The sequence below is a fragment of the Myotis yumanensis genome, unplaced genomic scaffold (assembly GCF_028538775.1).
Source record: "Myotis yumanensis isolate MYYU_CA2020_CCGP unplaced genomic scaffold, mMyoYum1.0.hap1 SCAF_7, whole genome shotgun sequence".
Taxonomy (NCBI): Eukaryota; Metazoa; Chordata; class Mammalia; order Chiroptera; family Vespertilionidae; genus Myotis; species Myotis yumanensis.
In genome coordinates, this window is record NW_027223758.1 from 261,933 (window position 1) to 286,002 (window position 24,070).

The window sequence follows — 24,070 nt, forward strand, 5'->3', positions numbered from 1 at the left end:
GGTGGAACACCCGATGGCACCAACTTGACCTTCCCGGGAGAAGGCAGCTTGTCCTGGGATGGAGGTGGAGGCCCTTGGCATGAACTTCCATCTGGTTTTGGGGGTGTGACTTGACTTTTCACTGGACCTTGGCCCTCACGGGGGCGGGGGCGCGTATCCAGCCATGGTTTGAAAACGGGGCGTGCCTGGGGGCCTTTGGGGTTGCTTGAGCTTGCCAGGGCCCGCGAGGAAGACGGGTCAGGTTGCTCTCCGCTCCTCTTGCCCAGTGCATAGAACTCTTGCAGACCCTCCGCCAAGTGCGCACGCAGGCCGCTGCGAGGCCTTTTGAAGGCCTCCTGCGGGGGCTCGGGAGGCCGTTTCTTTCTCTTCATGATCTTGGGAAGGGCCAGCTTCTCTTCTGCCTCCGGTGGGGTCCAAGCCGGGTCTCCGCGAGATCTCTCCCTGAAAGCTCCCTGGGAGAACGAGGATGGACGACGACGACGACGACGACGACGACGACCGCGACCACAAGCCTAGGGCTGACAAAGCTCTGCCAAGAGGAACCCTGTTTTCTTTTATAGCCCCAGCGTGTAAAAGTGGGAGGAGCCAGAGAGACAGACCCACCAATCAGCCGCTCCGAGGAATGACGCCTCACCGTTTGGGCGGCGCCGACTGTAGGGTGGGGCAGGTTGGCGCATCTCAAGGAAAGGTTCTCCTGAACCTGGCTGAGATCGATGCCTGGGGTGCTTGACCGGCGCCGCCTCTTGGGCAGGCTCCTCCGCCCCGAGACCCGTGAAGTGTGCTCGGGGGTTTTTATTTTACTTTATGCTATTTCTTGTTTGTTTGTTGGTTGGTTGGTGTTGTTTTGCTTTGTTTTTTCTGCTTTCTGTGCTCAATTCTCTTCATTCATTGCAATCGATTCTATCTCTCGGCAATGAAACCTTGCAAACCTCGGTCCCATTTGCATTGGAAGGGAGGGGGAGTGGTGTGAGGGAGCGGGGAGGGGAAGACCGGAGACGCAAGCACACCGAACGTAGCGGCCCTTGCAGGTCATGGGAGGCAGAGGCTGAGGTGGATGTGAGTAAAATGTGTATGGCTTTGTATTTTAGCCCTTTGGCCCAGGCCCCTGCCCCAGTCAACCCAATATGCCAGCCGTGGCCCTGGCTTTCCTCAGTCCCATGTTCTTGGTGCTGCTGCTGCTCCCGCATCACTTGCTTGTCAATGTCCTGGACCACACGGGAGAGCTCTTTGAAGGTGCGGAAGAGCCCGCCATCTGGCAGGTGGATGCGGCGCGCACGAGGTGGATCTCTAACTTAGTGTTCGTGCACTGGCCCGTGATGTGGGTGACCCTGGCATACTTCCCGCCATTTTGGCTCCAGTCACTTGGCAGCCTCCATTTTGTTTTTAAATATCTTTTATTGATTGTTTTTTAAAGAGTGGAAGGGAGAAGGATAGAGAATTAAAAACCTCAAAGATAGAGAAATCTCAATCAGCTGCCTCCTGCACCCAGCCCTTCTACTGGGCATATGCCCACAACAGAGGGATATGCCCTTGACCGGAATCGAACCTGGGACTGTTAGGCCGCAGGCTGATGCTCTGACCATGGAGCCAAACCACTTAACCGCCACTTTGAAACCCCAAAGGTTAACCCCTCTCTATTACCCTCTCCCCGCCACCCGAAATCCAGCGTTTTAACTTCCCCGTTTTATCAGCACAAAATACAACTACATAACATTGTACAAGTATACATTTTACTACACAAAGATGGATTAATATCTTTGTGTTGTTGTTGGTGTGTGTGTGTGTGTGTGTGTGTGTGTGCGCGCGCGCGCTGCGCGCGCGCCAGATCACGTGTGCGCGTCGGTGTGTGTAAATCCGCAGTCACCCGCGGACACTTCTTGATCTGAATGGTCCGTCGGCATCCATGAGCACCCTTTAGGCCCTGCCTTCTTGCAGACAGCGTGGCCCCTGCTTGTCCTTCCCTGCTCTGGTCAAGTTGAGGCACCTGGCTCTGGCTGCAGGAGGGTGGCTTGCATTGGCGCTTCTCGGCCAGCAGAGGGCGGGACAGGCTCTTCGGCCATCTGGGCGACTCTCCCCCTCACCCCCAGCCACGCACCCAGTCCTCCCACTCTCCCCACGCACCCCACGCCAGTGTCCTTGCCCTAGGGCCCCGCTGGAGACCCCTCCCGTTTCCCGGGGGCACGCTGTGCCATCAAGGCCTCGCCTCCACCACGTGGCGCCGCCTCGAACCCCCATCCCACCCCTCCCCACACCACCCCACCCCCGGAGGATATGGGTATGGTCCGGCGCGAGATTCACACACTCTCCCTGGGTATTTTTGTCCAAGGGCCAGCGGGCGCTCACCGGACGTCGCCGGAACCGCAATGCTTTCCAAGGCACCGGACCCTCTCTCGGGGCGAACCCATTCCTTGGCGCCCTGCCCTTCACAAAAAAAAAAAAAAAAAAAAAAAAAAAAGAACTCTCCCTGGGTCCTCGGCCTGCTTCTCCCAGGTCGGTCGCGTTACCCCGCTGGACGCCTCGCGGTGCCCGTCTCCGCCACTCTGGATTCGGGGATCTGAACCCGACTCCCTTCGGATCGGCTGAGGGCAACGGAGGCCATTGCCGGTCCCCTGGGAACGGCGCTCGCCCATCTCTCGGGACCCACTGACCCAGGTTCAACTGCTGTTCTCATGGAAGCCTTCTCCACTTTGGCCTTCCAGGTTCTCCTTGGAAGAACTACAGCCGGGTATGGGCCCGCGGCACCGCGCCATCCGTTTCCAGGGCTAGTTGATTCCGCAGGTGAGTTGTTGCACACTCCTTAGCGGATTCTGACTTCCATGACCCCCGTCCTGCTGTCGCTATCAACCAACACCTTTTCTGGGGTCTGATGAGCGTCGGCAAGGGGCGCCTTCAGCAGGCGTTGGGTTCACCCCGCAGCGCCAGTTCTGCTTACCAAAAGTGGACCGCTAGACACTCGCATTCCACGCCCGGCTCCACGCCAGCGAGCCGGGCTTCTGACCCACTGAAAGAAAGTTGGAGACGAGGTTGAGGTCCTTTCTGCCCCAAGACCTCTAATGATTCGCTTTACCGGATGGATAAAAGGGCGTCTTTTGTGCGTCTGCGAGAGCGCCAGCTATCCCCAGGGAATCTGCGGAGGGAACCAGCTGCTAGACCGTTCCATTGGTCTTTTGCCCCTATACCCAGGTCGGACGACCCATTTCCCACATTTGTTCAGTTTTGTTGAGTGATAAAATCTATCAAGATTCTGAAAGTCATGTCTATGTGCCAAACTATTATCTATCTGTGGAGCTCCCTGTCTATGGAAAAACAGCCGGTGCCGAAAGAAAGGGGCGCCAGCACTCCCATCATCTCCTACATTGCATAGCCATAGTACCGAGCAATCGCCATGTCTTTTTCCCTCTCAGTGAAGTGCTGACGACTTCTCCCCAATCTGGCAGCGTTGTCACGCTCTCGTTGAGCCTTCCTCCTCATGGCCTCTCGTTCTGGCCTCTGCCCATCTGTGATGGGTGTTGACATTACTGGCCCCGGAACCCCAGGGGTCCTCCGTAGAATTGGTTGGCGGGTGAAATGCTGAAGTGCAGTGTGGTTGTGAGGCCTGGGCGGGGCCCGGGGCTGGCTCACAGCAGAGTGAACAGGCTCCCGCTTCCGGGAAGCACAGGATGGTGTTGTGTGCGCCTCAGGCCTAGACGCAGGAGGCCGAGGGACACTGGGCCGGGCAGGGTTGTTGAAACCTGGTCCGGCTGAGTTGATGGACATTGGCTGAGCTGAGCTGCCAGGACCTGCCAAACATACGGCGGTTGGCAGGGTTGCAGTGGCTTCGGCAGCCCGACCTGATGCCTGAGACTGTGGCCTGCGAGGCCGGCCTCGAGCCGGCGGCGGCTTGCGGTCCATGGGTGGAACACCCGATGGCACCAACTTGACCTTCCCGGGAGAAGGCAGCTTGTCCTGGGATGGAGGTGGAGGCCCTTGGCATGAACTTCCATCTGGTTTTGGGGGTGTGACTTGACTTTTCACTGGACCTTGGCCCTCACGGGGGCGGGGGCGCGTATCCAGCCATGGTTTGAAAACGGGGCGTGCCTGGGGGCCTTTGGGGTTGCTTGAGCTTGCCAGGGCCCGCGAGGAAGACGGGTCAGGTTGCTCTCCGCTCCTCTTGCCCAGTGCATAGAACTCTTGCAGACCCTCCGCCAAGTGCGCACGCAGGCCGCTGCGAGGCCTTTTGAAGGCCTCCTGCGGGGGCTCGGGAGGCCGTTTCTTTCTCTTCATGATCTTGGGAAGGGCCAGCTTCTCTTCTGCCTCCGGTGGGGTCCAAGCCGGGTCTCCGCGAGATCTCTCCCTGAAAGCTCCCTGGGAGAACGAGGATGGACGACGACGACGACGACGACGACGACCGCGACCACAAGCCTAGGGCTGACAAAGCTCTGCCAAGAGGAACCCTGTTTTCTTTTATAGCCCCAGCGTGTAAAAGTGGGAGGAGCCAGAGAGACAGACCCACCAATCAGCCGCTCCGAGGAATGACGCCTCACCGTTTGGGCGGCGCCGACTGTAGGGTGGGGCAGGTTGGCGCATCTCAAGGAAAGGTTCTCCTGAACCTGGCTGAGATCGATGCCTGGGGTGCTTGACCGGCGCCGCCTCTTGGGCAGGCTCCTCCGCCCCGAGACCCGTGAAGTGTGCTCGGGGGTTTTTATTTTACTTTATGCTATTTCTTGTTTGTTTGTTGGTTGGTTGGTGTTGTTTTGCTTTGTTTTTTCTGCTTTCTGTGCTCAATTCTCTTCATTCATTGCAATCGATTCTATCTCTCGGCAATGAAACCTTGCAAACCTCGGTCCCATTTGCATTGGAAGGGAGGGGGAGTGGTGTGAGGGAGCGGGGAGGGGAAGACCGGAGACGCAAGCACACCGAACGTAGCGGCCCTTGCAGGTCATGGGAGGCAGAGGCTGAGGTGGATGTGAGTAAAATGTGTATGGCTTTGTATTTTAGCCCTTTGGCCCAGGCCCCTGCCCCAGTCAACCCAATATGCCAGCCGTGGCCCTGGCTTTCCTCAGTCCCATGTTCTTGGTGCTGCTGCTGCTCCCGCATCACTTGCTTGTCAATGTCCTGGACCACACGGGAGAGCTCTTTGAAGGTGCGGAAGAGCCCGCCATCTGGCAGGTGGATGCGGCGCGCACGAGGTGGATCTCTAACTTAGTGTTCGTGCACTGGCCCGTGATGTGGGTGACCCTGGCATACTTCCCGCCATTTTGGCTCCAGTCACTTGGCAGCCTCCATTTTGTTTTTAAATATCTTTTATTGATTGTTTTTTAAAGAGTGGAAGGGAGAAGGATAGAGAATTAAAAACCTCAAAGATAGAGAAATCTCAATCAGCTGCCTCCTGCACCCAGCCCTTCTACTGGGCATATGCCCACAACAGAGGGATATGCCCTTGACCGGAATCGAACCTGGGACTGTTAGGCCGCAGGCTGATGCTCTGACCATGGAGCCAAACCACTTAACCGCCACTTTGAAACCCCAAAGGTTAACCCCTCTCTATTACCCTCTCCCCGCCACCCGAAATCCAGCGTTTTAACTTCCCCGTTTTATCAGCACAAAATACAACTACATAACATTGTACAAGTATACATTTTACTACACAAAGATGGATTAATATCTTTGTGTTGTTGTTGGTGTGTGTGTGTGTGTGTGTGTGTGTGTGTGTGCGCGCGCGCTGCGCGCGCGCGCCAGATCACGTGTGCGCGTCGGTGTGTGTAAATCCGCAGTCACCCGCGGACACTTCTTGATCTGAATGGTCCGTCGGCATCCATGAGCACCCTTTAGGCCCTGCCTTCTTGCAGACAGCGTGGCCCCTGCTTGTCCTTCCCTGCTCTGGTCAAGTTGAGGCACCTGGCTCTGGCTGCAGGAGGGTGGCTTGCATTGGCGCTTCTCGGCCAGCAGAGGGCGGGACAGGCTCTTCGGCCATCTGGGCGACTCTCCCCCTCACCCCCAGCCACGCACCCAGTCCTCCCACTCTCCCCACGCACCCCACGCCAGTGTCCTTGCCCTAGGGCCCCGCTGGAGACCCCTCCCGTTTCCCGGGGGCACGCTGTGCCATCAAGGCCTCGCCTCCACCACGTGGCGCCGCCTCGAACCCCCATCCCACCCCTCCCCACACCACCCCACCCCCGGAGGATATGGGTATGGTCCGGCGCGAGATTCACACACTCTCCCTGGGTATTTTTGTCCAAGGGCCAGCGGGCGCTCACCGGACGTCGCCGGAACCGCAATGCTTTCCAAGGCACCGGACCCTCTCTCGGGGCGAACCCATTCCTTGGCGCCCTGCCCTTCACAAAAAAAAAAAAAAAAAAAAAAAAAAAAAGAACTCTCCCTGGGTCCTCGGCCTGCTTCTCCCAGGTCGGTCGCGTTACCCCGCTGGACGCCTCGCGGTGCCCGTCTCCGCCACTCTGGATTCGGGGATCTGAACCCGACTCCCTTCGGATCGGCTGAGGGCAACGGAGGCCATTGCCGGTCCCCTGGGAACGGCGCTCGCCCATCTCTCGGGACCCACTGACCCAGGTTCAACTGCTGTTCTCATGGAAGCCTTCTCCACTTTGGCCTTCCAGGTTCTCCTTGGAAGAACTACAGCCGGGTATGGGCCCGCGGCACCGCGCCATCCGTTTCCAGGGCTAGTTGATTCCGCAGGTGAGTTGTTGCACACTCCTTAGCGGATTCTGACTTCCATGACCCCCGTCCTGCTGTCGCTATCAACCAACACCTTTTCTGGGGTCTGATGAGCGTCGGCAAGGGGCGCCTTCAGCAGGCGTTGGGTTCACCCCGCAGCGCCAGTTCTGCTTACCAAAAGTGGACCGCTAGACACTCGCATTCCACGCCCGGCTCCACGCCAGCGAGCCGGGCTTCTGACCCACTGAAAGAAAGTTGGAGACGAGGTTGAGGTCCTTTCTGCCCCAAGACCTCTAATGATTCGCTTTACCGGATGGATAAAAGGGCGTCTTTTGTGCGTCTGCGAGAGCGCCAGCTATCCCCAGGGAATCTGCGGAGGGAACCAGCTGCTAGACCGTTCCATTGGTCTTTTGCCCCTATACCCAGGTCGGACGACCCATTTCCCACATTTGTTCAGTTTTGTTGAGTGATAAAATCTATCAAGATTCTGAAAGTCATGTCTATGTGCCAAACTATTATCTATCTGTGGAGCTCCCTGTCTATGGAAAAACAGCCGGTGCCGAAAGAAAGGGGCGCCAGCACTCCCATCATCTCCTACATTGCATAGCCATAGTACCGAGCAATCGCCATGTCTTTTTCCCTCTCAGTGAAGTGCTGACGACTTCTCCCCAATCTGGCAGCGTTGTCACGCTCTCGTTGAGCCTTCCTCCTCATGGCCTCTCGTTCTGGCCTCTGCCCATCTGTGATGGGTGTTGACATTACTGGCCCCGGAACCCCAGGGGTCCTCCGTAGAATTGGTTGGCGGGTGAAATGCTGAAGTGCAGTGTGGTTGTGAGGCCTGGGCGGGGCCCGGGGCTGGCTCACAGCAGAGTGAACAGGCTCCCGCTTCCGGGAAGCACAGGATGGTGTTGTGTGCACCTCAGGCCTAGACGCAGGAGGCCGAGGGACACTGGGCCGGGCAGGGTTGTTGAAACCTGGTCCGGCTGAGTTGGTGGACATTGGCTGAGCTGAGCTGCCAGGACCTGCCAAACATACGGCGGTTGGCAGGGTTGCAGTGGCTTCGGCAGCCCGACCTGATGCCTGAGACTGTGGCCTGCGAGGCCGGCCTCGAGCCGGCGGCGGCTTGCGGTCCATGGGTGGAACACCCGATGGCACCAACTTGACCTTCCCGGGAGAAGGCAGCTTGTCCTGGGATGGAGGTGGAGGCCCTTGGCATGAACTTCCATCTGGTTTTGGGGGTGTGACTTGACTTTTCACTGGACCTTGGCCCTCACGGGGGCGGGGGCGCGTATCCAGCCATGGTTTGAAAACGGGGCGTGCCTGGGGGCCTTTGGGGTTGCTTGAGCTTGCCAGGGCCCGCGAGGAAGACGGGTCAGGTTGCTCTCCGCTCCTCTTGCCCAGTGCATAGAACTCTTGCAGACCCTCCGCCAAGTGCGCACGCAGGCCGCTGCGAGGCCTTTTGAAGGCCTCCTGCGGGGGCTCGGGAGGCCGTTTCTTTCTCTTCATGATCTTGGGAAGGGCCAGCTTCTCTTCTGCCTCCGGTGGGGTCCAAGCCGGGTCTCCGCGAGATCTCTCCCTGAAAGCTCCCTGGGAGAACGAGGATGGACGACGACGACGACGACGACGACGACCGCGACCACAAGCCTAGGGCTGACAAAGCTCTGCCAAGAGGAACCCTGTTTTCTTTTATAGCCCCAGCGTGTAAAAGTGGGAGGAGCCAGAGAGACAGACCCACCAATCAGCCGCTCCGAGGAATGACGCCTCACCGTTTGGGCGGCGCCGACTGTAGGGTGGGGCAGGTTGGCGCATCTCAAGGAAAGGTTCTCCTGAACCTGGCTGAGATCGATGCCTGGGGTGCTTGACCGGCGCCGCCTCTTGGGCAGGCTCCTCCGCCCCGAGACCCGTGAAGTGTGCTCGGGGGTTTTTATTTTACTTTATGCTATTTCTTGTTTGTTTGTTGGTTGGTTGGTGTTGTTTTGCTTTGTTTTTTCTGCTTTCTGTGCTCAATTCTCTTCATTCATTGCAATCGATTCTATCTCTCGGCAATGAAACCTTGCAAACCTCGGTCCCATTTGCATTGGAAGGGAGGGGGAGTGGTGTGAGGGAGCGGGGAGGGGAAGACCGGAGACGCAAGCACACCGAACGTAGCGGCCCTTGCAGGTCATGGGAGGCAGAGGCTGAGGTGGATGTGAGTAAAATGTGTATGGCTTTGTATTTTAGCCCTTTGGCCCAGGCCCCTGCCCCAGTCAACCCAATATGCCAGCCGTGGCCCTGGCTTTCCTCAGTCCCATGTTCTTGGTGCTGCTGCTGCTCCCGCATCACTTGCTTGTCAATGTCCTGGACCACACGGGAGAGCTCTTTGAAGGTGCGGAAGAGCCCGCCATCTGGCAGGTGGATGCGGCGCGCACGAGGTGGATCTCTAACTTAGTGTTCATGCACTGGCCCGTGATGTGGGTGACCCTGGCACACTTCCTGCCATTTTGGCTCCAGTCACTTGGCAGCCTCCATTTTGTTTTTAAATATCTTTCATTGATTGCTTTTTGAAGAGTGTACGGGAGAAGGATAGAGAATTAAAAACCTCAAAGAAAGAGAAATCTCAATCAGCTGCCTCCTGCACCCAGCCCTTCTACTGGGCATATGCCCACAACAGAGGGATATGCCCTTGACCGGAATCGAACCTGGGACTCTTTAGTCCGCAGGCTGATGCTCTGACCATGGAGCCAAACCACTTAACCGCCACTTTGAAACCCCAAAGGTTAACCCCTCTCTATTACCCTCTCCCCGCCCCCGAAATTCAGCGTTTTAACTTCCCTGTTTTATCAGCACAAAATTCAACTACATAACATTGTACAAGTATACATTTTACTACACAAAGATGGATTAATATCTTTGTGTTGTTGTTGGTGTTGGTGTGTGTCTGTATGCCAGATCGCGTGCGCTCGTCGGTGTGTGTACATCCGCAGTCACCCCTGGACACTTCTTGATCTGAATTGTCCGTAGGCATCAATGAACAACCTTCAGCCCCTGCCTTCTTGCAGACATCGTGCCCCCTGCTTGTCCTTTCCTGCTTGGGTCAAGTCCAGGCACCTGGCTCCAGCTGCAGGATGATGGCTTGCATTGGTGCTTCTCGACCAGCAGATGGCAGGAGCAGCTCTTTGGCTCCTGCCCCACCCTGGCCCCAGTCATTCCAATCTCTGTTATCCACAGCCAAAGAGTAGGTCCAGGCCTGGCCATCTGGTCTGCCGCCTTTCCACCCCCCCTCCGTCCCCCTCCCTCTGTGGATGGATGGCCAGTACCCCGCCCAGAGACCTAGTTCAGGCCTGGCCATCTGGGCTTGCCAAAGCGTCAGAACGTTGAAAGGCTGGATCAACATGTTTTCTAAGGTTTTTTTTGGTTTCTTTTGAGGTTTGGTTTGTTTGTTTGTGTTGTTTGTTTGTGTTTTGATTTTCTGATTTTTTTTTGAGGGGAGTAGTTTTTTGGGTTTTCGTGGGGTTTTTTTGTTTGTTTGTTTGTTTCTTGTTTTCTCTACACCCATTTCTGGTTATTATGGCCAAGGTGAAAACGCCGGCTCCTCCGCACCAGCAACCAGTAAAATGTATCCCCTAAATGACTAGGTACAACACAGGTCTTTTTCAGAATTTTTAATAAAATAAACGTTAAAGAAAAAAACTTTACATGAGTTTTAAATCCCATTTCAAAGCAGGAGAAACAATTCCACAATTGGCCACAGGTCCCCGTCAGCCCGCCCTCGGGAAGCAGCGGGAGACGACCTCCAGACCTAGCTCCACCACGCACGCACTGACTTGGGGGTGCTTTAGCTGGTGGCCATCATCGCGTGGTAAGCGCCGAGATGGGCGTCCAAAGCCTTGGTGTCCATCACCGTGTCGTAAGCGTCCAGCAGGGCGTCCAACTCCTCGGTTTCCCTCATTGAGTTGTAAGCCTCCTTCTGGGCGTCCAACTCCTCGGTGTCCATCATCGTGTCATAAGCATCCAGCAGGTCGTCCAACTCCTCTGTTTCCCTCATGGAGTTGTAAGCATCCTTCTGGGCGTCCAACTCCTCGGTTCCCCTCATCCCGCTGCCAGTGCTCAGCTGGGCATCCAACATTTTGGTGCCCCTCATCCTGCTGCCAGTGCTCACCTGGGCGTCCAACATTTTTGTGCCCCTCATCACATTGTAAGCGTCCAGCTGGGCGTCCAACTCCTCCGTGTCCCCCATCCCGCTGCCAGTGCTCAGCTGGGTATACAACATTTTGGTGCCCCTCAACCCACTGCCAGTGATCACCTGGGCGTCCAACATTTTTGTGGCCCTCATCGCGTTGTAATCGGCCAGCTGGGCGTCCAATTCCTCGGTGACTCTCATCTCGCTGCCAGTGCTCAGCTGGGCATCCAACTTTTTGGTGCCCCTCATCGCGTTGTAATCGGCCAGCTGGGCGTCCAATTCCTCGGTGCCTCTCATCCCCCTGCCAGTGCTCAGCTGGGCGTCCAACATTTTTGTGGCCCTCATCGCGTTGTAATCGGCCAGCTGGGCGTCCAATTCCTCGGTGACCCTCATCTCGCTGCCAGTGCTCAGCTGGGCATCCAACATTTTGGTGGCCCTCATCACGTTGTAAGCGGTCAGCTGGGCGTCCAATTCCTCGGTGCCTCTCATCCCCCTGCCAGTGCTCAGCTGGGCGTCCAACTTTTTGGTGGCCCTCATCGCGTTGTAAGTGTCCAGCTGGGCGTCCAATTCCTCCGCACCGACCTGTTGCTTTGAATTGCGTCTGGTGCGCCTCCCTGTATCCCGGCTGCCTCCGCGTGCGCGACCCCGCGTGCTGCCGCCAAAGCCTCCAGATCCTCGGTGTGTAGTCACCCCGCCTCTGTTTACACTCTGTACCGGCCTGCGCTGCGTGTGTATCTGTAAGGTGACGAGCTGGATGTTGAGGGCACGGCCATCCAAAGGGACGCCGTTGTACTGTTTCATGGCTTCCAGGGCGTCTGCCTTGCGCTCAAAGTGCACGTTGGCTGTTCCCAGGCTGCGGCCAGAGCGGTCATAGTGGACACCAGCCTTCTTCCGAGGCCCAAACTCCAAAAACAGCTGCTGCACTTCCGCGTTGGACAGTCCGAAGGCCAGGTTGGACAGAAGCAGCTTTCCCCCGGTCACCAGGCCGGCGCCCTTGCAGAAGCGGTCGTGTTGCCACTGGTCCGGAAGCTGTCTCGTCCTGCTGTAGGGCGCCGGCCAGTTCCTGACTCGGCCGAGGGCGGCCCGGTTGCGGAAGGGCCCGCCGCCCTGGCTCACTGGTGCGGCGGTTTGCGCTCCACTACTGCGGCCTCCCTGGGAGCCAGCCAGGCCTCTGTCCCGGCCTAGGTCCTTGCCCCCGCCGCGGCCGCCGCCGCCCCGCTGGCTCCGGTTCAGCGTAATGATGTCGTCCAGAGACATGTTGATTTTGTCGGCCATGGCGGGGCCGGAATTGACCTCTGGTCCAGCCCGTGCGGTAAGCAGACCGGCCCTTCAATTCCCGCGTGGCGCCGGAGCTGTTCCTGAGCGGGCACCAGATGCTGGGGGCCAGGCCCAGGGATTCCCAAAGGTGTGGACGGAGAGCGTTCAGTCGCGCCCAGGGCTGAGAAGGTCTGCGAATGATACACCCTACGCGGCGCTGCCGCCCTTCTTTTATATTATAGCCCCAGCGCGTGGTGGGAGGAGCCAGAGAGACCCACCAATCAGTCGCTCCCAGGAATGAAGCGTCACCATTTCGGTGACGCCAACTTTAGGGTGGGGCAGGTGGCGCATCTCAAGGAAAGGTTCTCCTGAACGTGGCTGCCATGCCCGGGTACTTGACCGGCGCCTCTTGGACAGGCTCCTCCGACCCGGGACCGTGAAGAGTGTTGGGGGTGGGGGGGTTATTTTAATTTATGTTCTTTTTTCTTATTTCTGCGCTCATTTCTCTTCATGCATTTTAATTGATTCTATCTCTCGGCAACGAACCGTTGCAAACGTCGGTCCCATTGGCATTCGAAGGGAGGGGGAGGGGGAGACCGGAGACGCAAACACACCGAACGTAGCGGGGCCTTGGAGGTCATGGGAGGCAGAGGCTGAGGTGGATGTGAATAAAACTTGTATGCTTTTGTATCTTAGCTCTGTGCCCAGGACACCAGAGGCCACCAGCATTCAAACAGCCCCATCAGAGAGTGCTGGTATAGATGTGTATGGATCTGTCCCTGTTCGTCAGTCTATGTTGTTCTCTATATTCCTCAAATGAGTGAGATCATGTGCTATTCATTTTTCTCTGACTGGCTAATTTCACTTAGCATAATGCTCTCCAGTTCCATCCATGCTGGCAAGAATTCCTTCCGTTTTCTTCCTACTTTTTTTTTTTACCGCAGCGTAGTATTCCACTGTGTGTAGATGTACCCCAGTTGCGTGTGTGCGTGTTTGTGTTTACTGCATTTCTGTGAAATGTCCCCCCCCCCCACTCCCCACCCCACACCCCCAAACCCCTATAGGCATATCCCTGGAGGCATCTCCCAAAAGAAAGCAGCTTAAGGTTTGGCCCCTCCCTTGGGGGTGGGGGGGACACCCAGGTGCCAATGGCACCTAAGGGCTTCCAGTGTGGTGGGAGCAGGGACACCTTGCAGGTTACATTACTCCATCTCTGGAAGAGGAAACTGAGGCTGAGGCAGGTGAAATTGATTTGCATGAACGGGTCAGTCATCAGGAAGACCGGAAGCTGCAGTTGAAGAAGTTGAGGGCCAGGGCGAGGGTTTCCTTCTGAACAGGGTGAAGAGTGGAGGCCTAGGGAGAGAATGCCATCTGTCTGCAGTCAAACAGCTTAGCCCTACCGAGGGAGGGCATGACTAGTCCCTGTGTCTGTGGGGCCCTTGGGAGCAGGGTTTGAGTGAGGTGTTTGCTTGTCTGTGAGTTTACTTCCACAGTCACGCACGGACACTTCTGAATCTGAATGGTCCGTTGGCATCCATGAGCGCCCTTCAGCCCCTGACTTCTCGTAGACGGCGCGCCCCCTGATTGTCCTTCCCCCCTCAGGTCAAGTCCAGGCACCTGTTTCTGCCTTCCCCAGAGGTGGCTGCACGAGGGTGACCTGCATTAGCGCTACTCGACCAGCAGAGAGCAGGACGGGCTCTTACACCTTGCTTGGGCTGGGCCCTCTGGTCCAGCTCCCTCTCTGGATGAATGGTCAGGCCCCTGTCCACAGACCAAGTTCGGGCCGGGCCACATGGGCTTGCCGAAGTGTCTAAAAGCATTGAAAGGCTGGATCAATGTCATTTCTAAGGAAGGTTTATTTTATTTTATTTTATTTTATTTTATTTTATTTTATTTTATTTTATTTTATTTTATTTTAGTGTGTGTGTGTGTGTGTGTGTGTGTGTGTGTGTGTTTGCGTTTTGGCAGTTGTTTTTTTTTTTTTAACAAGATCTGTTTTGTTTTGTTTTAATTTTAAAGGAGGGTTGTTTTTTTGTTTGTTTGTTTGTTTGTTTGTTTTTGGTTTGTTTTTTTAAACCAAGTCAGAAGGTCAAATCTTCAAAGTGAATGCAAGCTGCTCCTCCCAGGGGGTCCGGACTGAATGTTCAAGGGCATCTCCAGGAAGGCCTGCGGGGACGGTGCCTCCACATTCTGGAAGGTGTTCTGGACTCTGCCAAACAGGATGAAGTATTTTGCCGACAGCCAGAGGAACCCGAAGTGGTGCTCCTCAAACAGGGCAAAGACTCCAGGGAGGCGCCTGGCGAAGATGAAGGTAGGTAAGTTAACACTAAACACTAATGGTTTCCACAACATAGAAACACATCCTGCAGGTTCGGGGGGGAGGGTGTGTAATTCTGATCTCTCGAGCCCACGTCCACAGCTAGAAGAAATGGAACATGCTGCTCCTCCGAAGCTGCAGCCCTGGACTCCCCGACGCTGGGCTGGGCAGGGCTCTCCCAGCCATGGCCCTGGCTTTCCTCAGTCCCATGTTCTTGCTGCTGCTGCTCCCGATCACCGGTTTGCCAATCTCCTGGACCACACTGGAGAGCTCTTTGAAGTTGTGGAAGATCTCGCCACCTGGCAGGTGGATGCGGTGCATGATGTGGATCTCTAACGTAGTGCTCATGCACTGTCCCGTGCATGAATGGGGGTGACCCTGGCATACTTCCCGCCATTTTGGCTCCAGTAATTGGCTGCCGCCATTTTGTTTTTAAAATATATCTTATTGATTTTTTTTACAGTGTGGAAGGAAGAGGGATAGAGACTTAAAAACCTCAAAGATAGAGAAACCTCAATCATCAGCTGCCTCCTGCACACCTCCTACTGGGGATATGCCCCCCACAACCGAGGTATATGCCCTTGACTGGAATCGAACCTGGGGCCCTTTAGTCTGCAGGCCGATGCTCTGTCCACGGAGCCAAACCAGTTAGCCGCCATTTTGAAACGCCAGAGGTCAATCCCTCTCTTTTACCCTCTCCCCACCACCCCTAATCCCACGTTTTAACTTCCCCGTTTTAATAGCACAAAATACAAGTACAAAACATTGTACAAGTGTACTTTCTACAACACAAAGGTGGATTGCTACCTTTGCGTGGTTGTGGTTGTTTTTGTTGTTGTTGTTGTTGTTGGTGGTGGTGGTGGTGGTGCTGGTGGTGGTGGTGTGTGTGTGTGTGTATGGGGGGGGGGAAGGGGAGGTGTGTGCGTGTGTGTGTGGGTGTGGGTGTGCTTCTGGGGGTGGGTGTGAGCGTCTGTGTGTGTAAATCCACAGTCACGCACGGATACTTCTTGATCTGAATGGTCCGTCGGCATCCATGAGCACCCTTCAGGCCCTGCCTTCTTGCAGACAGCGTGCCCCCTGCTTGTCCTTTCCCACTTGGGTCAAGTCCAGGCACCTGGCTCCAGCTGCAGGAGGGTGGCTTGCATTGGCGCTTCTCGACCAGCAGAGGGCGGGAGCAGCTCTTTGGCTCCGGCCCCGCCCTGGCCCCAGTCAACCAAATCTCTGTTATCAACAGCCAAAGACTAGGTCCGGGCCTGGCCATCTGGTCGGCCGCCCTTCCACCCCGCTCCACCCGCCTCCCTCGGTGGATGGATGGCCAGGACCCCACCCAGAGACCAAGTTCGGGCCTGGCCATCTGGGCTTGCCAAAGCGTCAGAACGTTGAAAGGCTGGATCAACGTGTTTTCTAAGGAGGTTTTTTGTTTTGTTTTGAGGTTTGTTTTGTTTTTTTGTTTTGTTTGTTTGTGTTTTGCTTTTCTGATTTTTTTTTGAGGGAAGTAGTTTTTTGGGTTTTTGTGGGTTTTTTTTGTTAGTTTGTTTGTATGTTTGCTTGTTTTCTCTACACCCATTTCTGCTTATTATGGCCAAGTTGAAAACGCCGGCTCCTCCGCACCAGCAACCAGTAAAATGTATCCCCTAAATGACTAGGTACAACACAGGTCTTTTTCAGAATTTTTTAATAAAATAAACGTTAAAGAAAAAACCTTTACATGAGTTTTAAATCCCATTTCAAAGCAGGAGAAACAATTCCACAATTGGCAACAGGTCCCCGTCGGCCCGCCCTCGGGAAGCAGCGCGAGACGACCTCCAGACCTAGCTCCACCATGCACGCACTGACTTGGGGGTGCTTTAGCTGGTGTCCATCATCGTGTCCTAAGCGTCAAAATGGGCGTCCAAAGCCTTGGTGTCCATCACCTTGTCGTAAGCGTCCAGCAGGGCGTCCAACTCCTCGGTTTCCCTCATCGGATTGTAAGCGTCCTTCTGGGCGTCCAACTTTTTGCTGCCCCTCAGCGAGTTTAAGCGTACAGCTAGGCGTCCAACTCCTCCGCCGAGATGTGTCGCTTTGAATGGCGGCCAGTGCGGCTGCCTATACGCAGGTTGCCTCCGCGGGCGCGGCCCTGAGTGCCGCCGCCAAAGCCTTCAGATCCTCGGTTTGTAGTCACCCAGCCTCCGTTGACACTCGGTACCGGCCTGGGCTGCGTGTCTCTCTGCGAGTTGAGGATCTGGATGTGGAGGGGACGGCCATCCAAAGGGACGCCATTGTACTGCTTCCTGGCTTCCAGGGCGTCTGCCTTGCGCTCAAAGTGCACGTGGGCTGTTCCCAGGCTGCGGTCAGAGTGGTCGTAATGGACAGCCGCCTTCTTCAGAGGCCCGACCTCTGCAAACAGCTGCTGGATGTCCACGTCGGACACTCCGAAGTCCAGGTTAGACAACAGCAGCTTCCCCCGGTCATCAGGCCTGCTTCCCTGCCAAAGGCCCTGTGGAAGCGGTCGTGTTGCCCGTCATCAGGAAGCTGTCTCGGCCTGCTGTAGGGCGCCGGCCGGTTCCTGCCTCGGCCAAGGGCCGCCCTGTTCCTGAAAGGCCCGCCGCCCCAGCTCTGGGGGGCTGGGGCTTGCGCTCCACCACCGCCGCCTCCCTGGGAGCCTGCCCAGCCTCGGTCCTGGCCTCGGTCCCTGCCCCCGCCCCCACCCCCGCCGCAGCCGCGGCCCAGGCCATGGCCTCCCCGCTGGCTCCGGTCCAGGCGAATGATGTCGTCCAGTGACATGTGGATTTTGTTGGCGATGGCGGGCCCCAAAACGGCCTCCGATGGAGCCCCTGCGGAGGCACGCCGGTCCTTCACTTCCCGCGCGGCGCTGGAGCTGTTCCTGTGCGGGCACCAGATGCTGGGGCCAGGCCCAGGGGTTCCCAAGGGTGTGGACGAGTCGGTGAAGAGGAAATGACACTGAGACAGCGTTCAGTAGATCAGCAGCCCAGCCAGGCTCTAGCCAGGTGCTCTAGCGGCTTCTAAATCCCGGGACCGGGTCTTGGCGAGACCTCTCTCCTGAAAGCTCCTCCCTTGGAGAACGAGGACGACGACCACGACCACAAACCTAGGGCTGAGAAGCTCTGGAAAGAAGGCCCTGCTTTCTTTTATAGCAAAAGAGCTGGTGGGAGGAGCCAAATCAGCCGCCCGCTCGACCAATCAGCCGCCCCCTGGACTGAAAACGTCACCGGTTGGCCATCAAGTTTAGGGGAGGAGGCCTGCATTGGGGATCCAGAACCAGGAGAGGGCGCCACTGGCTCGCCCTAGGGATTCACGGGGCTTGGGGAGTACTTGGGAGACTGGGCAGGTGCCCACGGAGCAGGGCTCCTTCCCCACGCCTTGCGGGACAGCATTGCCGTTTTTTGTCGGTTGAAGAGGGGACAATACATACGGGCTCAGGTGGGCCCAGGACGGGCCAAAATGAAACAAAGCCACGGAAAATCTCCTAGGCGTGCCTCACTCTGCAGATATCTTGTTAGCGGACCTTGTGCTCCCGTGTGTGTGTGTGTGTGTGTGTGTGTGTGTGTGGCGGGGAGACGCGGGGCAGGGGGGGACGCCGGGGAAGGCGGGCGGGATAGGTGTGTGGGTGTGGGTGTGGGTGTGGGAGTGTGTGTGCGCGCGCGCGCGCGCGCGCGCGCTGCGCGCGCACACGAGCAACTGTGCATGTCCAGCCGCAGTCCTGCACGGACACTCCTCACTTTGAACAGTCCGTCGCCATCCATGAACACCCTTCGGCCCCTGCCTTCTCAAAGACAATGCCCCCTGCACGTCCTTCCCGCCTCAGGTCTAGCCACAAATGGGGAAGTCCAGTCACCTGTCTGTGCTTGCCCCACAGGAGGTTGCAGGAGGGGGGATTGCATTGACGCTTCTCGACCAGCAGAGGGCGGGACGGGCTCCTCGGCCCCTGCGCCAGTCCACCCAAATTCTGTAATCCACAGCCAAACATTATGTCCTGGCCTGTCCATCTGGTCCACACCCGCCCACACCCACCCCCCCACCAACCACCCCCTTCCTGCAACCCTCCCCCCACCCAGCTCACTCTGTGGATGGATGGTCAGGCCCCCGCCCAGAGACCAAGTCCAGGACCTGACCACCTGGGCTTGCCAAAGCCTCAGAAATTTCAAAGGTGGGATCAACCCTTTTTTCTGAGGAGTGTTTTTTGTTGTTCTTGTTGTTTTATCGGAGGGGATGACTTATTTTGTTTGTTTGTTTGTTTTTCCCACACCTTTTCGGGTGATTATGGCCAAGATGAAAACAGCAACCGGTAAAATGAATCCCAAAAATTCTGCGGTACAAAACAGGTCTTTTTCAGAGTTATTGAATAAAATAAAAGTTAACGAAAAATCTTTCTAGGAGTTTTAAATCCTATTTCCAAACAGAAGAAACAACTCCATCATTGGCCCCTGATCCCTGGCCATCCTCGCGCACACTGACTTGCTGGTGCTTTAGCTGGTGTCCATCATCGCATCGTCATCGTCCAGCAGGGCGTCCATCTCCTCGGTGTCTATCTGGCCGTCCAAGTCCTCGGTGTCCCTCATTGCGTGGTAAGTGTCCATTAGGGCGTCCAACTCCGAGGTGTCCCTCATCGCTCTGTAAGCGTCCTGCTTGGCGTCCAACTGCTTGGGGCCCCTCATCGCTTTGTAATTGTCCAGCTGGGCATCCAACTGCTCAGTGCCCCTCATCGGGCTGTCAGAGTCCTTCTGGGCGTCCAACTTTTTGGTGTCCCTCAGCGAGTTGTAAGCGTCCAACTGGGCATCCAACCCCTCGGTGTCCCTCATGGAGGTGTAAGCGTCCAGCTTGGGGTCCAACTCCTCGGTGTACCTCATGGAGCTGTAAGTGTCCTTCTGGGCCTCCAACGTTTTGGTGTCCCTCATCGCATTGTAAGAGCCCAGATGGGTATTCATCCTTTTGGTGGCCCTCATCGAGTTGTAAGCGCCCTTTTGGGCGTCCAACTGTTGGGTGCCCCTCATCGCGCTGTAAACGTCCTGCTTGGCATCCAACTGCCTGGAGCCCCACGTCGCTTTGTAATTGTCCAGCTGGGCTTCCAACAGCTCAGTGCCCCTCAACGACTTTTAGCATCCTCCTGGGCATCCAACTGCTCATTGCCCCTCATCGGGTTGTCAGCCTCCTTCTGGGAGTCCAACTTATTGGTGCCCCTCAGCGAGTTGTAAGCGTCCAACTGGGAGTCGAACTCCTCGGTGTCCCACATGGAGCTGTAAGCATCCTTCTGGGCCTCCAACATTTTGGTGTCCCTCATCGCATTGTAAGTGCCCAGATGGGCATTCATGCTTTTGGTGGCCCTCATCGAGTTATAAGCGTCCTTTTGGGCGTCCAACTGTTGGGTGCTCCTCATCGAGCTGTAAGCGTTCTGCTTGGCGTTTAACTGCTTTGGGCCCATCATGGAGATGTAAGCGTCCAGCTGGAGGTCCAACTCCTCCGACGAGATGTGTCACTTTGAATGGCGGGATGTGCACCTGCCTGGACGCCAGTTGCCTCCGCAGGCTTGGTCCTGAGTGCCGCCGCTGCCGCGGAAGCCTCCAGATTCTCCGTTTGTAGTCACCCAGCCTCTGTTGATACTCGGTACCGGCCTGGGCTGCGTGTCTATCGGTGAGGTGAGGATCTGGATATGGAGGGGACGGCCATCCAAAGCGACGCCATTGTACTGCTTCCTGGCTTCCAGGGAGTCTGCCTTGCGCTCAAAGTGCACGTGGGCTGTTCCCAGGCTGCGGCCAGAGCGGTCGTAATGGACAGCCGCCTTCTTCAGAGGCCCGACCTCTGCAAACAGCTGCTGGATGTCCACGTCGGACACTCCGAAGTCCAGGTTGGACAACAGCAGCTTCCCCTGGTCATCAGGCCTGCTTCCCTGCCAAAGGCCCTGTGGAAGCGGTCGTGTTGCCCGTCGTCGGGAAGCTGTCTCGGCCTGCTGTAGGGCACTGGCCGGTGCCTGCCTCGGCCGAGGCCCGCCCTGTTTCGAAACGGCCCGCTGCCCCAGCTCTCGGAGGATGGGGCTTGCGCTCTGCCATCGCGGCCTCCCTGGGAGCCTGTCCGGCCTCGGTTCCTGTCCCCGACCAGCCTCGGCCATGGCCCCGGCCATGGCCATCCTGCTGGCTCCGGTCCAGCCGAATGATGTCGTCCAGTGACATGTGGATTTTGTCGGCCATGGCGGGCCCCGAACCAACCTCGGATCGAGCCCGTGGGGAGGGACTCCTATCCTTCAATTCCGGCGCGGTGCCGGGGCTGTCCCAGATTTTGGGATCCAGGCCCAGGGGTTCCTAAGTGTGTGGACGAGTCGGTGAAAAAGAAATGACACTGAGACAGCGTTCAGTGGATCAGCAGCCCAGCCAGTCTTTAGCCAGGTGCTTTAGCTGCTTCTATGTCCTGGCACCGGGTCTTGGCGAGACCTCTCTCTTGAAATCTCCTCCCTTGGAGAATGATGACGATGACCACGACCACAAGCCTAGGGCTGAGAAGCTCTGCAAAGAAGGCCCTGTTTTCTTTTATAGCCCCAGAGCTGGTGGGAGGAACCAAATCAGCCGCCCCCAGGACTGAAAACCTCACAGGTTCCTTGGGCTTCAAGTTTAGGGCGGAGGTTTGCATTGGCGATCCAGGACCAATAGAGTGCGCCACTGGCCCGCTGAAGCGTTTCCCGGGCTTGGGGAGGGCTTGGAAGATGGGGCAGGTACCCAGGAAGGCCACAGATCTCCATCTCCAGGCCTTGCAGAGAGTCATCGCCATTTTCTGGGTTGAAGAGGGGACAATACCTATTTAGACAAGCTACGGTGTGGCCAGGACAATCCACAAGGAATAAAGCCACAGTAAATCTCCTAGGCATGCGTCACTCAGCAGATATCTTGTTAGCGGACCTTGTACTCCCATTTGTGTGTGTGGGGGGGGAGGAGGACTAGGTATGTGGGTGTGGGTGTGCGTTTGGGAGTGTGTGTGTGTGTGTGTGTGTGTGTGTGTGTGTGTATGCGCGCGCGCGTGTACAACCGCAGTCACGCACGGACACTTCTGGCTTTGAATGGTCCGTCGGCATCCATGAGCACCCTTCTGCTCCTGCCTTCTCGAAGACAGAGCTCCCTGCATGTCCTTCCCGCCTCGGGTCTAACCAGAACTGGGGAAGTCCAGTCACCTGGCTCTGCCTTCCCCAGAAGAGGCTGCAGGAAGGGGCGCTTGCATTGACGCTTCTTGATCAGCAGAGGGCTGGACGGGATCTTTGGCCCAGGCCAAGGTCCCAGTCAACCCAATCTCTGTAATCCACAAAAACTTTGTCCGGCTCGGGCCATCTTGTTGGCCCTCTCCACTCTTCACCCCCCAGCCTGCTCACTCTCTGGATGGATGGATGGTCAGGCACCGCCCACAGACCAAGTCCGGGCCTGGCCATCTGGGCTTGCCGAAGCCTGAGAAAGTTAAAAGGCCGGATCAAAGAGTTTTTCATAGAGGCTTTTTATTTTTATTTTTTTAAGGAGTGTTTTTTTGTTTGTTTGTTTTTCAATCTGGCATGACGTGGAAGGTGTCATTCCAGGCCCCCAAATCCAAGAATGTGGGGGGAGGAAGCTGACCTGAATCCAGTTCCTCAAGCTGGTTTGCCTCCTCTGTTGGTGTGTGGTGACCTCTTCACACTACAAAACTGTTCACTATTTACTAGGAGCAATGTCAGAGTCATCCTTCAGCACTCCAGCCATGTGTTCGCTATGAGTCTTAAATCGTCGCTTTTTGTGTAGTGGGCAGGCTTTTTCCTTCTCTGGATAGGGGCCACTTTCTTTGGTCTGGATTCATGCATGGAAGAAATACCCTGTCGCTTCAGATATTCTTCTGAATATCTCCGCTGCCTTCTCCAGTTTTCTCCTCACCCATTGAATCCACAGTGACACTCCTCCACAGTTTCTGAAACCCTTCGTCCACAGAAAATTGACAGCTTTTATCATTGAAGAAAAGAATTTTCTTCTTTTCTGGATGATTTACAAAGAATATCTGGTCTTATAAAGCCTTCACAGCTTTCTGGGAATTGGGCAGTTCTTCCTCTATGTCTTTTAGAAGAATTCCTCCTAAGCCTCGCTAGTCATGCTTATCTATGAGCAGAAGCAGAGCCTTCTTATCTTCTACTCAATGGAATACTACCTTGCAGTGAAAAATAAAAAGAAGAAGAAGGAATTCTTGCCATTTGCAAGAGCATGGGTGGAACTGGAGAGCATTATGCAAAGTGAAATTAGCCAGTCAGAGAAAAATGAATACCACGTGATCTCACTCATTTGTGGAATATAGAGAACAACATGGACTGATGAACAGGGACAGGTCCATAGACATCTGTACCACCACTCTGTGCTGGGGCCTCGGCAGCATGGCCACCACCAGGCAGTTCAGGGCTATCCCGGTATCTTTATATTTCTATCTACGTATCTACCTATCTGTCTATCTATCTATCTATCCCAAATTATGTTCATGTTCAATTTGTAACAAGGAAATTGGGGCTCCGCACAACATGAGGAGCTGTATTAAAGGGTCGCAGCATTAGGATGGTTGAGACCGCTGGTCTAAGGTTTATTTCTACCTCAATTTCTGGCCCCTACCCAGCCTGGCCCAGGTCCGGGCTTGTGCAGGAGGCAAACAACTGATGTGTTTCTCTAACATGGATTATGTCTCTTTTCCCCCCTCTCCCCCACTCTCTCTAAATATCAAGGGGAATATATCCTCGGGTGAGGATTTAAAAAAAAATCGAACAAAGGTGGGTCACGAGGTCAGAAGGTCCAGTCTTCAAAGTGCATGCAAGCTGCTCCTCCTGGGGGGTCGGGGCTGAATGTTTGAGAGCATCTCCAGGAAGGCCTGCGGGTATGGTGCCTCCACATGCTGGAAGGTGTTCTGGACTCTGCCTAACAGGATGAAGTATTTCATCTCCAACCAGCTGAACCCAAAGTGGTTCTCATCGAACAGGATGAAGACTCCAGGGCAGCGCCTGGGGTAGGCGGAGCCATGTAAGGTATCAACGTGCATGCCATGGAAACACATCCTGCATGTTCTGGGGTAGTTCTGGTCTCCTGAGTGCACGCCTACAGGTAGAACAAACGGAACAGGCTGCTCCTCTGAAGGTGCAGCCCAGGACTCCCCGATGCTGGGCTGCGCAGGGCTCTGCCAGCCATGACCCTTGCTTTCCTCAGTTCTGTTTTCCTGCTTCTGCTGCTGCTGCTGCTGCTGATGATGATGATGATGCTCACAGATCTCCTGCTCCTCAATATCCTAGACCACGCGGGAGAGCTTGTTGAAGTTGCTGAAGATCTCGCCATCTGGCAGATTGATGCGGCGCATGAGGTGGACCTCTAATGTCCAGATTAAGTCTCCTGTGAACTTTGTGACCCTGGAATCCTTCCCATGGAAGCTGAGCATGGCAATCATTAGGCTGAAGCCATCGGATTTCCCTTGGAAGAGGCCTGGCCTGATGAGGTCGCCCGGGTGGCTCGGCGGGAGGTAGAGGCAGCGCTAGGTCAGGCGGTCATACAGCTGCCTGTCCTCTTGCGACATCTCCAGCCCCTCTCCTCCCCTAAGCTGCGTTGGTGAATCCTGTTGGGGGTCTCTCTGGATCCACCGGATGCTGAACCTGTCCTTCTGAATCTGCATGTGGCGCCTGTGGGAAAAGCTGTAGAAGCCGTCCATGTACTCCACCGTGGCTG

The 24,070-nt window shown here is 56.0% G+C and overlaps 1 protein-coding gene and 2 pseudogenes across 1 annotated transcript; all 3 read right to left on the reverse strand.

Annotated features, from left to right (window-relative positions):
* Window positions 1-16,410: 16,410 nt before the first annotated feature.
* LOC139014292 (aly/REF export factor 2-like) lies at window positions 16,411-18,127 on the reverse strand (annotated as a pseudogene).
* Window positions 18,128-19,467: 1,340 nt separating this feature from the next.
* LOC139014293 (aly/REF export factor 2-like) lies at window positions 19,468-20,566 on the reverse strand. Its single transcript, XM_070421297.1, is given in 4 exon segments — window positions 19,468-19,836; window positions 19,966-20,264; window positions 20,267-20,397; window positions 20,475-20,566. Coding segments are annotated over 4 exon segments (891 nt in total).
* A 1,476-nt stretch (window positions 20,567-22,042) lies between these two features.
* On the reverse strand, window positions 22,043-23,795 carry LOC139014294 (general transcription factor IIE subunit 2 pseudogene; annotated as a pseudogene).
* Between the last annotated feature and the right edge of the window lie 275 nt (window positions 23,796-24,070).